Raw genomic sequence first — 12,974 nt, 5'->3', positions numbered from 1 at the left:
GTTTCCATGGGCCGGAATCCCTGCGGTTTGGATGCAATGGATACCCCGCTGCGCCCAAAGTGCCGCCCCTAGTTGTACGCACGGTGATACCGCATGTGTTCATTGAACACATGCGGAAGCACTGCATCGTATTCATAGACTGGGTTATTTATCTTGCGGAGACTGAGCATATCCGCAAGATAAATAGACATGCTGCATCTATAAAGACACATGTCCGGTTACACAGGGCCACCGGATGCGTCCCTGCACGCATAGTGGGGACGGGATATCATAAAATTCCCTCCACTGTGCTGTAGCATCTGGACGCTGCAGATTGGATGCTGGACACCATTTGGTTTACCATATAATGTACTGAAACGGGGAAACAAAAAAATTGAAAGCGAAGTTAAATTGTAAAAAAGTGCAGTTCCACAATTTTCTTTTTTTTTTTTTTTCTTTTGTCCTTATGATTCTCCAGGAATCCAAAGTGTATGTATATATGTGTGTATATACATACATATTTTTTGCGTGCTGAGCTGACGTTTTTATTGATGGCATATTGGTGCACATATATATATATTATAAAAAAAAATTTCTTTTTTTTTTTTTTTTTTTTGCTTTGCCAGAGCTGTATATAGAGACCAATTCCAAATGTTCAGTTTGTCTGATTTTCCTCTTTTACAGGTATATTTGTACGTAATATTTAAATTGCTCTTTAACCCCTTAAGCTTTTTTCGGTTTTGCTGTTTCGTTTTTCGCTCCTCTTTTTCTCAGAGCCATAACTTTTTTTTATTTTTCCGTCAATATGGCCAAGGGCTTATTTTTTGCATGATTAGTTGTACTTTTGAACAACTCCATTGGTTTTACCATGTCGTGTACACGAAAATGGGAAAAGTGCAATCCCACACTTGTTTTTTGTTTTGGCTTTTTTGCTAGGTTCACTAAATGCTAAACCTGACCTGCAATTATGATTCTACAGGTCATTACAAGTTCATAAACACCAAACATGTCTAGGTTCTTTTTTTATGTAAGTGGTGAAAAAAAACTCCAAACTTTGCTAAAAAAGAAATTGGCGCCATTTTCTGATACTCATAACATCTCCATTTTTCGTGATCTGGGGTTGGGTGAAGGCTTATTTTGTGCACGCCGAGCTGACGTTTTTAAGGATACCATTTTTGTGCAGATCCCATCTTTTGTTCTCCTGTTATTGCATTTTATTATTATTATTTTATTATTATGCCCTAATAAGATGCCCAATAGATTATGCCCACATAATATGCCTCATAAGATGCTCCTTAGATGCTGCCTCCATAAAATGCTCCATAGCTTATGCCCCATATGCTGCTGCTGCAAATAATAAAAAAAAAAAAAAAAGACATACTCTCCTCTCGTCGCTGGGGCCACGTGCCGGTGTCACCGCTGGCTCGGGGCCCTGGCACCTGAGATATTCACCTGTCCCCAGTCCATCGCTGCCGCTCTCTTCCGGATCCTCTGTCAGTGACATTCAAGCAGCAGGGTGCGATGACTACGTCATCGCGCCCTCTGCTGCCTGAACATCACAGCCAGAGGACGCGGAGGACAGAGCAGCCGCAGCGGTGGACCGGGGACAGGTGAATATTGCATATACTCACCCCCTCCTGGCGCGGTCTCTGCAGCCCCGCTTCTCTCGGTCTCAGGCTCCTTCCTTCAGTGGTCATGTGGTACCGCTCATTAAAGTCATGAAAATGTGCATATTCATGACTTTAATGAGCGGTACCACGTGACCGCTGAAGGAAGGAGCCTGAGACTGGGGGAAGCAGGGGGCTACAGAGACGCGCCGGGGGGGGGTAAGTATGATCCGACACCCCTGCTCCTCCGCCGACCCCTGTATATGACCTGTGTATAAGCCGAGAGGGGGACTTTCAGTCCAAAAAAATGGGCTGAAAATCTTGGCTTGTACGCGTGTATGTTGTTGTTTTTTTTTTTTTTTGTTTTTTTTTTGTTTTTTTTTTTATATCTTGGATTAAAAATAGACTACTGAATGAATTTTTTTTTTTTTTAAGTTTTGTAGTGATAAATGTCCTAATAAAAATCTTGAATTCTTTCAGGCACAGAAGTTCACGCACAATGGCTCTACAGAAGTTCTTTTATGTTCCCCTACAAAAAAACCACAAATGCCTCAAAAGATTACCCAACAAAACACTGATCAGGTGAAACCAATTCCTACTTATGGCCAGACAAAGCCACCCTCGTCCCCGAAACAAACTACAAACTCTGTACCTCATTCTGAACTTAAGCAGAAGGTTTCTGAACTCTTGAGTCACTATAGCAATGGTCTCTGGTTGCAGTCTCTCCCCAAAGTCTTTGAGGACACATACAAAATAACATTTCCTTCTGATGCTCTTAAAATGAACGACCTCTCTGAAATATCCAGTGTGGATGTTATATCTGAGAATCCATACAAAGCAATCCTTTACCCAAAGAGCCCTCAAAGCGGAGCAGCAAATCAGAACCTTGTGGTCATGAATGAAGGGCAGATGTGTGTTGCCACTCCAGCTCAGATGGAACAGAAAAGGGAAGAGGAAATGTATCTAGATTTGGCCATTCCACCACTGGTTATTCCAACAGAAGTCTCTCCCTCTGTTCTAGTCTTGGAATTGACAAACACAGAGGACGTTGTCATACGGTAAGTGCTCACAGTTGTATGTTTGCAGGGGATCTTGCATACTTACTTGTATTTAAATCATGCCTTAACCGTGCCATGAGATCATATCACACAAACTTCACAGATTACCTGTCTTTTCAGTTGACTTTTTTCAGAAGTTGTGTTTTTGCATGTAATAATAAATAATAATCTATTTATACAGCGCCAACATATCCCGCAGTGCTTTACAGTTTATACACATTATCATCCCCGATGGGGCTCACAATCTAAATTCCCTATCAGTATGTTTTTGGAATGTGGGAGGAAACCGGAGAACACGGAGGAAACCCACGCAAACACGGGGAGAACATACAAACTCTGAGGAATAACACTATTTCTGGCTGTTTTATGACTTGTATTCTGGGGAAAAATCACCAGTTTTCTCCTCAGCATGCTCTTTTTCTAACTTTCAATGGTCTTTGAGCTAGTGGATGGAGACAAGCTGCTATGATGCTTTCTATACACACTGCACACAGAGACATGGATTGGTGCTTTTATTTCCCTATGTAGTACACAGACTTGAGGAGTAGCAGAATATAGGTCATTATAAAACGCTCACAGTGATTCAAGCGCTAAAATGAGCTCAATCGCTTAGATACTGGAGCATGATCCCCCTGTCGTTCACTGTGCAGAATACTATTCTCTCTGCCCTATCCATAAACTTCAGTAGACAGCTGTAATGTAAAAACAATGGCAAGCCCCTTTGTTTCAGAAGTCTTTCATGTGAATGAACTGCCATAATGAACCACTTCACTAAATATCTTGCTTTCCCAAATACTTTTATAAACTGCCTGCACATCTGTGGCTCTATTGCATGGTGTATTTATATGATTGCTATATAGCTGTTGTACGCACACTGCTCTGTACCCCGTGTAATGTATATACACTCTGCTTTTATATTCTCTGTAAAATAAATTCATATCCCCAATTCTCCTCCCATCCATTCATCCTATTACAATAGAATATGCTTTTCCATTGTCTTCTGTGTCCCCGTCTTGGCATCCGTCTGTCCACTGCCGATGGGACCAATAGATTGTAATGGGGATTGTAGAGCAATCTACTACATTTGAGTGTCCGCCTCCTGTGGCATGTTCACTTTACTGTCACCATTGGTCTATGGCCATGTCGTCGCAAGCGTTTGGACATTTGCCCCAGCTGGGACACAGAACACAATGTGAAAGCACCCTTACAGTGAGAGCTTGTGACGTAACTTCTGATTTCTGGCCAGTCAGAAGTTACTGTAACTAGATGGGGCCAAAAAAAGTAGACTGCGGCAGGTAAGTATCGGCGCTGGAAAAAAAATCCAGAATGCTGGAGTGGTGCTTTAAATGAGCTGTCCTAGATGAATTTCAACTGTTGTTACAGGTTGGATTGTGATATCAGTGGAGAAAGAGGTATCTTATGTTTTCCAAATTTTCTTCTGTTTACTTGTACTATTGATTTATGTAAAGCTTGCAAGTGAAACAGTCAATGCATTTAACAAGCACACTAAATGTTGAATAATACGATTAGAAAATAACACATGTCCATCAATTTTATCCATGAGATGGGACCGGATTTGAGTCATGGGAAGGGGGGTATAAGTAAACCTTATAACTTTATTTCCTCCTAATGATCCAAAAGAAGTTTAAAAAAAAAAGCTTCCATCAAACTGTCATCATAAGATTGTCTTTCCCTCCTGGTCCTAAGTGTTGATCAGACAATATCAATTTTTAGATTTTAGAAAAATATTCTATACAGTACTTGTTTTCTGTTCTAAGTAATCCCACCAAGTACAACATCTGCAGGGAGTTTGTATGTTTTTTCCCTGTGTTTGTGTGGGGTTCCCCCCTCACTCTAGACATACTGATAGGGAATTTAGATTGTGAGCTCCAATGGGGAAAGTGATAATGTCTGTAAAGCGCTGTGGAATAGGATAGCTTACTTTTTTTCCTCCAAAATTTTGGGTGAAAATGGGGGTGCGTATTATAGTCGAAATCTACTGTACTTACACTTAGCGTGATGGCAGCAGGAGTAGGGCGATTCATCTGGTGGTCCTGGTCCGACGCTGCAGGGCGATGATAGTGCGGCAGTGCTCGGTGGTGCCAGGGACTCCGGCGACATTTTCTGAAAGCCCGGAGCCTGCACTTCGAATGTCTCGATGCTGTGGCCTCTGCAGAAATGGCCGCCGGAGGCATCGCATGCACAGATTGAGATCTCGGCTCTGAGATTTCGTTGGCGAGGTCTCAGTCTGCACCTGGAGAATCCATCTGGCGCCTGGGAAAATGGCCGCCAGAGGCGGCCCATGCGTAGATTGAGATCTCGGCTCCGAGATCTCGCCTCCGGCAGCCATTTTCCTGGAAGCCACAGCATCGAGGCAATAGAATGGTGGCTCCGGGCTTTCAGAAAATGTCGCCGGAGCCCCCCACAGCGCCAAGCCATCCGCACCAGGCTGGGATAGGAGCGAGATCATCGCCCTGCAGCGTTGGACCACCGGAAGAATTGCTCGACTCATGCTGCCACCAGCGCTGCCAATCTACCCCCACCCCTGGTAAGCTGAATTGAGGATTGTAAGATGGACTTGCTTTTGACGCATTAATTTTTTTTTCACCATTTTCCTTTTGAAAATTTGACGTGCGTCTTATGGTCCGGTGCATCTTAAAGTCCGAAAAGTACTGTAAACACAGCCTAATAAATAAGTAATCATGTAAGCCTTTCTGAATCCATCAGCTGTGGCCAGCTCCTGGGGTGGACGAACACAGATTCACAGTTCTAGTAAACAAGCCTTGTTGGCCCCGAACACTAAAGGGCCTGTCACACTAAGCGATATCACCAGCAATATCACTATAACGTCACTGGTTTTGTGACGTAGCAGCGATATTGCTAGCCATATCGCTGTGTGTGATACTTACCTCTGACCCGCTCCCCCGCTGGTTATCGCTGATGGCACGAGAACGTCCTGGACCGTTTCTCGTCGTCAGCTTCCTGCTGGGCTTCCTGTGGCGCCGACGAGCGATGCGTGGACGCGGGCGGGCGGATGTCAGGATCGCCTCGTCTGACAGGTAAGTAGTGACCCCCGACCGCTGCTATGTCGCTGGTGAGATCTGCCTGTGTGGCAGCTCACTAGCGACCACTTAGCGATGCACCAGCGATCCTGACCGCGTCATATTGCTGGTCGGGATCGCTGGTGCATCACTAAGTGTGACAGTACCTTAAACCACCTCCAGATAGAGCGAGTGCCTCCCAGACTTATGGGTGGATTGCTACTGCTTTTGCAAGAGAAGCTGTTAAGGTTAAATGTGTTTTCTGTAGATATGTTGGCAAGAACTACTCTGGAGCACAAGAACTCATGGAAGAAGAAATGAAGGAATATTACAACAGGAATGCGTCATCCATGAAATTGAACTCCATGAAAGTGGCACAGCTCGTGGCTGTTAAAGTAGAAGATGAGATATGGCTGCGTGCTCAGATCCTATCTATTGAAGCAAATAAAATTAAGGTATTTCATTTCAATGTCGTTTACTACTCTTCTCTCAGCTGAGTGCTTGTTTGGCCAACAACAATCTCTCCGAAACCCTCAAAACACATGAGCCAAAAGGCAAATTGCAAGTTACCACACACATCCAATTTGTTGCAGACTTTGCACATCAACAACCCATGTTTTTTGGAACCATCATATCTGTATCTGTGTATTAGCCAGTAATTTGATTGACAGCCATGCAGTACTACATTTCTCCTGCAACATCCACTGCGTGGGAAATGGTATAGCTGGCTACAACTTTTCTGACAGCAATAGCGTCTTACCAGGCCAGTTTCACATAAATCTGGAGCTATCATGGTGTGACAACCTGGGGGAGAGCTGCTACCCAATGACTGACCCTTGTCGGTTTGTATGAGGAAGACTGACAAATATTTAGTGAGGCCCTTACCCCATACTGAGCAGTGATATGAATATATTCCAAGTTTTACGGCGTCCATGTTCACAAAGCCATGTCTCTACTTTTAGGTGAAGTAATAATCCAAAGCTTTTGGTATAGAATGAGGCTCCTAATAAGCACTGACTTCTATTGTATGGTATGTGTGATATCTCCCCATGCTGGGCCTTGGGGGTGTTGTGTGCAGTCATTAGGCCAGGCTTTTATCAAGTAGTAATGACTGTTATATCTATTTAGATACCCATGTAATATTTACTTTTTCAATTAATATATTTTTTTGCAGGTATTTTATGTGGACCATGGTTTCAACGAAGTTGTGGATTGTAGCAAAGTTTGTCGGCTGGACAAACCATTCTTCTCCCTCCCATTCCAGGCTGCAAAATGCAGACTAGCAGGTGTGTATTTGTGTGTTTCTGTTCTTACATCCAGTGACGTTTCGTTTGTGTCGCAGCATGCACTTTGAACATGTCATCTGGCGTCTGGCACTGTATTCACTGTCATAGCTGTTGCCCGCACCCTCAAAAGGTTAGCCATCACAGATGACTGTTACAGGGGCTGTCTATTCCCTGCTATTCTGAGCATGCGCCCCTTGTCATTAATAAACACATGCTCATTATTCTGTTCCTGCTTGCCACCATTACTTTCATTGTGCACTGACAGTGCCCTCCCTCGCCAGCTATAAAGACAAGTGACAGCTTTCTGGCTCATCACTTCTCTGTATTGCAGGTGGGAGAGTGCACTGTCAGTGCAATGAAAGTAATACAGCGACGATCAGGGGAAACGTACCGAGCATGCGTCGACATGGATAACCAGCGAACCCTCAGACTAGCTCATCTCTTGACAAGGTTATCCCTGGTGACTCTCTGTTTAAGGGTAGTGACAGCAGTTATTTATAACTGGCAGATGAGGATTACCTGAAAGAGGATAGCCTGTTTAACACTGGTAGCTGCAGACTGTGTGAATGGGGCATAGGGATCTTACAGCTCTGCTTACTCCATTTACACTTAAATGGAATCTGTCACCCATATTTCATGATATCATGTAAAGATATCACCCAATTGCACGTCCCATAAGGATTCAATTAGGGCTTTTGACTCCCCCGACCTCGCACCTTTGAGGCATTTTTTATCTTGTTGGGGACATATGCAAATCGCCGCGGTCCGGTCCGATGGGCATGGCTTAGTCTACAACCCCCCCTCCTCGGCTTGCTGCACGTAATCTTCATCTGTGAATAGCACAGATAACTTTGGTTTCCATGCTTGCACATTGTAAAGGCCACCGGCGCCTGCGCAGTATGCATATAATCGCTACTGCGCATGCGCCGGCATTTTTCAGTGCGATCTATGCCCCGGAAGTGTGTCCTGCATGTGAAGACTTCCGGGGCATAGACCGCGCTGAAAAATACCGGCGCATGCGCAGTAGCGATTATATGCTTCGCCCACAGTTGGGTAAAGCATACTGCGCAGGCGCCGGTGGCCTTTACAATGTGCAAGTGCGGAAACCAACGTTATCTGTGCTATTCAAAGATGAAGATTACATGCAGCAAGCCGAGGGGGGGGGGGGGGGGGGGGCGACTAAGCCACGCCCATCGGACCAGACCTCGGCGATTTGCATACATCCCCCGACAAGATAAAAAAGGTATTTATGCCTTAAAGGTGCGAGGTCGGGGGAGTCAAAAGCCCTAATAGAATCCTTATGGGACGCGCAATTGGGTGATATCTTTACATGATATCACGAAATATGGGTGACAGATTCCTGTTAAAGATCTGCCCTATCTAATGTAGGGAGTGAGATCTCTTTATTACAGTCACATGTTCATTGCACTTTGTATCTGTGTGTATTTGAGAGATTTATAGCAAGGCCTACGCTACAGTACAGTTTTACCAATGAATATATCTGTCATTTATTTGAAAGGTTTGGAAGCTTTTTGTGCTGACCCCGTTGTGTTGAAAGCAGTGGAAACCAAGGCCTATGGTAAAATCCTTGCAGTTGAAATTCTTCAGAAAAGTGACAAGCCATTGGTTGTACTGTATGACACTTCAGGGGATGAGGACATAAACATAAATGCTGTGTGTCTTCAGGAGCTATATGATCATTCGCTGCTTGTGCAGGTGCAGGTAAGCAATGCAATATTGCAACCGTAAGATTCAAGGAAAAGTTTTTCACTTGCCAGAATAGAGTAGAAAGTTAGTTATATAAAAAAACCTTTTTAACCTTTCCCAACATCCACCATAAATGTATGGTGCAACAGGAAATGCATCCCTCCAACAACTGTACATGTATGATGTGATTTTACCAGCTCACAAGCAGAGCCTGGAAATTATCAGCAGATGTCTGCTGTATATCATGGCCGAATCCCTGCTGTAACAGCCATTTAACCATTCAGATGCTGATGTCAAGAGCGAAAGCAGCATCTATATATACTCTTATTTGAGGGAAGGTCCCCCTTTCTGTTAGTAGTAATTAGCAAATGCCGGCCTGTTAGTTCTTGGGCACATAGTAAAAAAAAAAAAAAATCACAGTCCTGGATAATGTGGAGAAACCTGGTCCCCTTTTTTTTTCGTTTAAATATGCACTGAAGCATCCTGCAAACCCTGGTGAATGTTCTAAATATTTCTCAAAAATGCTCCTCTGGAGGTAGAAATGCTCTGCTCCTGTATGAGTACTCGGAGCCAACTACGGGCTTATACCCTTTCCTTTTGAGCTCATAAATGTGCACTCACTCATGTAGGGGCTGAACACTCCTTCCTGAGCAGTGCATGTCTGATAATTCTTCTTAGCGATTGGTGGGTGTCTCCAGACCCTCACTGATCTGCAGGGTGTTTCCGCACCTGTCAGCTGATAAAAAGCATGAATCTGACAGTACGGTGTTGCTGGGGTTTTGATTTGTGACTTTTATTTACCCTTCTGGTATGGAAAGTCCTTAACCCCTTCCTGACCTTGGGCGTACGCGGTACATCTTGGTTGGCTGACCGACTTCCGGGTGTCAGGTAATTGTGACAGCTGACCCTCAGGAGCAGTGCCCACACAGCTCTCGGCACTTTAACCCCCCCCCCCCCCAATACTGTGGTCGCAGCATTTAGCAGGCATGCAGAGGGAGGTGGTTCCCTCTGCACTCCCAGATCTGCTTCCCCGCGATGTCATAATTGGGGCCTGATGTTTTGTTAACGACATCCGGGTCACCATGGTCTCAGGGGCTTGTGCCAGTGCAGTACTAACCGTTATAAGCCATTTCAATGCTCGTAAAGTAAACATAACATTTTAAAAAATTATATATACCGTATAAGCCGAAGCACCTAATTTTACCACTAAAAAAAACTGGGATAACTTATGGACTCGAGTATAAGCTTGTTATGCATTATGCCATCATCCTCATCCTTGTATGCATGGCCTCCTCGTCCTTATCCTGGTATGCATGGCCTCCTCGTCCCTGTCATGGTCTGCACGGCTCCTCCGTCCTTATCCTGGTATGCATGGCCTCCTCGTCCCCGTCATGGTCTGCACAGCTCCTCCGTCCCCGTCATGGTCTGCACAGCTCCTCCGTCCCCGTCATGGTCTGCACGGCTCCTCCGTCCCCGTCATGGTCTGCACGGCTCCTCCGTCCCCGTCATGGTCTGCACGGCTCCTCCGTCCCCGTCATGGTCTGCACGGCTCCTCCGTCCCCGTCATGGTCTGCACGGCTCCTCCGTCCCCATGCTGGTCTGCACGGCAGTGTCTTGTTCCGATGCCAGCAGCGGCAGGGCGATCACGTGTGCCCGCTGCTAAAGAGAAATGAATATTCATTGCGCTCGCAGTTAATATTCATTCACGTAAGTAGTGGGCACACGTGATCGCCCGGCCGCTGCAGGGAGCTGGCAGCTGCGACTACTGTGCCCGCTATTAAAGAAAAATAAATATTCACTGTGAGCGCAGTGAATATTCATTTCTCTTTAGCAGCGGGCACAGGCTTTAGCTACAGCAGCCGGCTCCTGCCTCCTGTGATCCGCTGCTGCTCTTCTGGGACCCTCACTCGAGTATAAGCCAAGGGGGCTTTTCAACACAAAAAAGTCCTGAAAAACTCTGCTTATACTCTAGTACAGTGGTCCCCAACCTTTCTGACCTCGAGAGCTACATTCAGCTTAGAGAGGGGGTCACAAGCCACATTCAGCTCCCATCCCCTTCAAAGTAGTGTCAACCCAAAGCCCTCATTACAGGTATAATCATAACCAAAGTTTTTCCATGGAAATCACTCCAAAAGCATTACACTGAGATCCAGGGGTTGCCACAATACCCCCATTCAGTATTCTCCAATCAAGGACTCCCAACACACTGTCACATCCAGCTTTGAGCATCTCCTCTAACACGTAGTACCATCCTCCAGCGTACCATACCTAAAACATCTCTAAACCCCGAAGTCCATTAAATGTGCATCCAGATCTGCACTTCTGTGCAGGGCTACTCACAAAATTCACTATTTTGAGATGTACTCTTCATACCTGTTTGCTAGACCTGGACCTAATGCACCAAGCTAGCAGTCGCGAGCCACAATTCATGGGTCCGCGAGCCACAGGTTGGGGACACCTGTTCTAGCATATATGATATGTATATGTACAGTACAGACCAAAAGTTTGGACACACTTTTTCATTCAAAGAGTTTTCTTTATTTTCATGACCATTAAAATTGTAGATTCACTCTGAAGGCATCAAAACTGTGAATTAACACATGTGGAATTATATAATTAACAAAAAAGTGTGAAACTACTGAAAATGTGTTATATTCTAGGTTCTTCAAAGTAGCCACATTTTGCTTTGATTACTGCTTTGCACACTCTTGGCATTCTCTTGATGAGCTTCAAGAGGTAGTCACTGGAAATGGTTTTCACTTCACAGATTTGCCCTGTCAGGTTTATTAAGTAGGATTTCTTGCCTTATAAATGGGGTTGGGACCATCAGTTGTGTTGTGCAGAAGTCTGGTGGATACACAGCTGATAGTCCTACTGAATAGACTTAGCTGCTTTTTTCTTGCCATAATACAAATTCTAAGTAAAGAAAAACGAGTGGCCATCATTACTGTAAGAAATGAAGGTCGGTCAGTCCGAAAAATTGGGAAAACTTTGAAAGTGTCCCAAGTGCAGTGGCTAAAACCATCAAGCGCTACAAAGAAACTTGCTCACATGAGTACCGCCCCAGAAAAGGAAGACCAAGAGTCTCCTCTGCTGCAGAGGAGAAGTTCATCCGAGTCATCAGCCTCAGAAACCGCAGGTTAACAGCAGCTCAGATTAGAGACCAGGTCAATGCCACACAGAGTTCTAGCAGCAGACACATCTCTACATCAACTGTTAAGAGGAGATTTTGTGCAGCAGGCCTTCATGGTAAAATAGCTGCTAGGAAACCACTGCTAAGGACAGGCAACAAGCAGAAGAGACTTGTTTGTGATAAAGAACACAAGGAATGGATGTTAGACCAGTGGAAATCTGTGCTTTGGTCTGATGAGTCCAAATTTGAGATCTTTGGTTCCAACCACCGTGTCTTTGGGCGACGCAGAAAAGGTGAACGGATGGACTCTACATGCCTGGTTCCCCCCGTCAAAAATGGAGGAGGAAGTGTGATGGTGTGGGGGTGCTTTGCTGGTGACACTGTTGGGGATTTATTCAAAAACTGAAGGCATACTGAACCAGCATGGCTACCACAGCATCTTGCAGTGGCATGCTATTCCATCCGGTTTGTGTTTAGTTGGACCATCATTTATTTTTCAACAGGACAATGACCCCAAACACACTCTCCAGGCTGTGTAAGGGCTATTTGACCAAGAAGGAGACCACAACCACGAAACCACAAAAACACTAGTGCATGCTCTTATCTCCCGCCTCGACTACTGCAACATCCTACTCTCTGGCCTCCCCTCTAGCACTCTGGCTCCGCTCCAGTCCATCCTACACTCTGCTGCCCGACTAATCCACCTTTCTCCCCGCTATTCCCCAGCCTCCCCCCTATGCCAGGCCCTTCACTGGCTTCCTATTGCCCAGAGGCTCCAATTCAAAACCCTAACCGTGACATACAAAGCCATCCACAACCTGTCTCCTCCATACATCTGTGACATGGTCTCTAGGTACCTACCCGCACGCAACCTTCGATCATCTCAAGATCTCCTTCTCTACTCCCCCCCCCTTATCTCCTCTTCCCACAACGGCATACAAGACTTCTCCCGTGCTTCCCCCATACTCTGGAGCTCTCTGCTGCAACACATCAGACTCTCACCATCAATGGAAACCTTCAATAAGAACCTGAAGACCCACCTGTTCCGACAAGCCTTCAGCCTGCAATGATCCTCGGTCTACTGAACCACCGCACGACCGGCTCTAGCCTCTCCTACTGAATCCTCACCCATCCCTGTAGACTGTGAGCCCTCGCGGGCAGGG

The 12,974-nt window shown here is 45.4% G+C and overlaps 1 protein-coding gene across 2 annotated transcripts in view; it reads left to right on the top strand.

Moving 5' to 3' along the window:
• TDRD7 (tudor domain containing 7) overlaps positions 1-12,974 on the top strand; it is a 121,429-nt gene that overhangs the window by 47,665 nt on the left and 60,790 nt on the right. For both annotated transcript variants that reach the window (XM_073549740.1, XM_073549739.1), the window contains exons 7-10: positions 2,067-2,644; positions 5,954-6,140; positions 6,860-6,971; positions 8,491-8,693. In XM_073549740.1, the coding sequence (XP_073405841.1) occupies positions 2,067-2,644; positions 5,954-6,140; positions 6,860-6,971; positions 8,491-8,693 (1,080 nt within the window). The remainder of the gene's footprint in view (positions 1-2,066; positions 2,645-5,953; positions 6,141-6,859; positions 6,972-8,490; positions 8,694-12,974) is intronic.

The sequence above is a fragment of the Dendrobates tinctorius genome, unplaced genomic scaffold (assembly GCF_039654945.1).
Source record: "Dendrobates tinctorius isolate UK_male_01 unplaced genomic scaffold, ASM3965494v1 ptg000160l, whole genome shotgun sequence".
NCBI lineage: Eukaryota > Metazoa > Chordata > Amphibia > Anura > Dendrobatidae > Dendrobates > Dendrobates tinctorius.
Note: the sequence above shows the minus strand (reverse complement) of the source record. Positions and strands in the feature narration are given on the sequence as shown.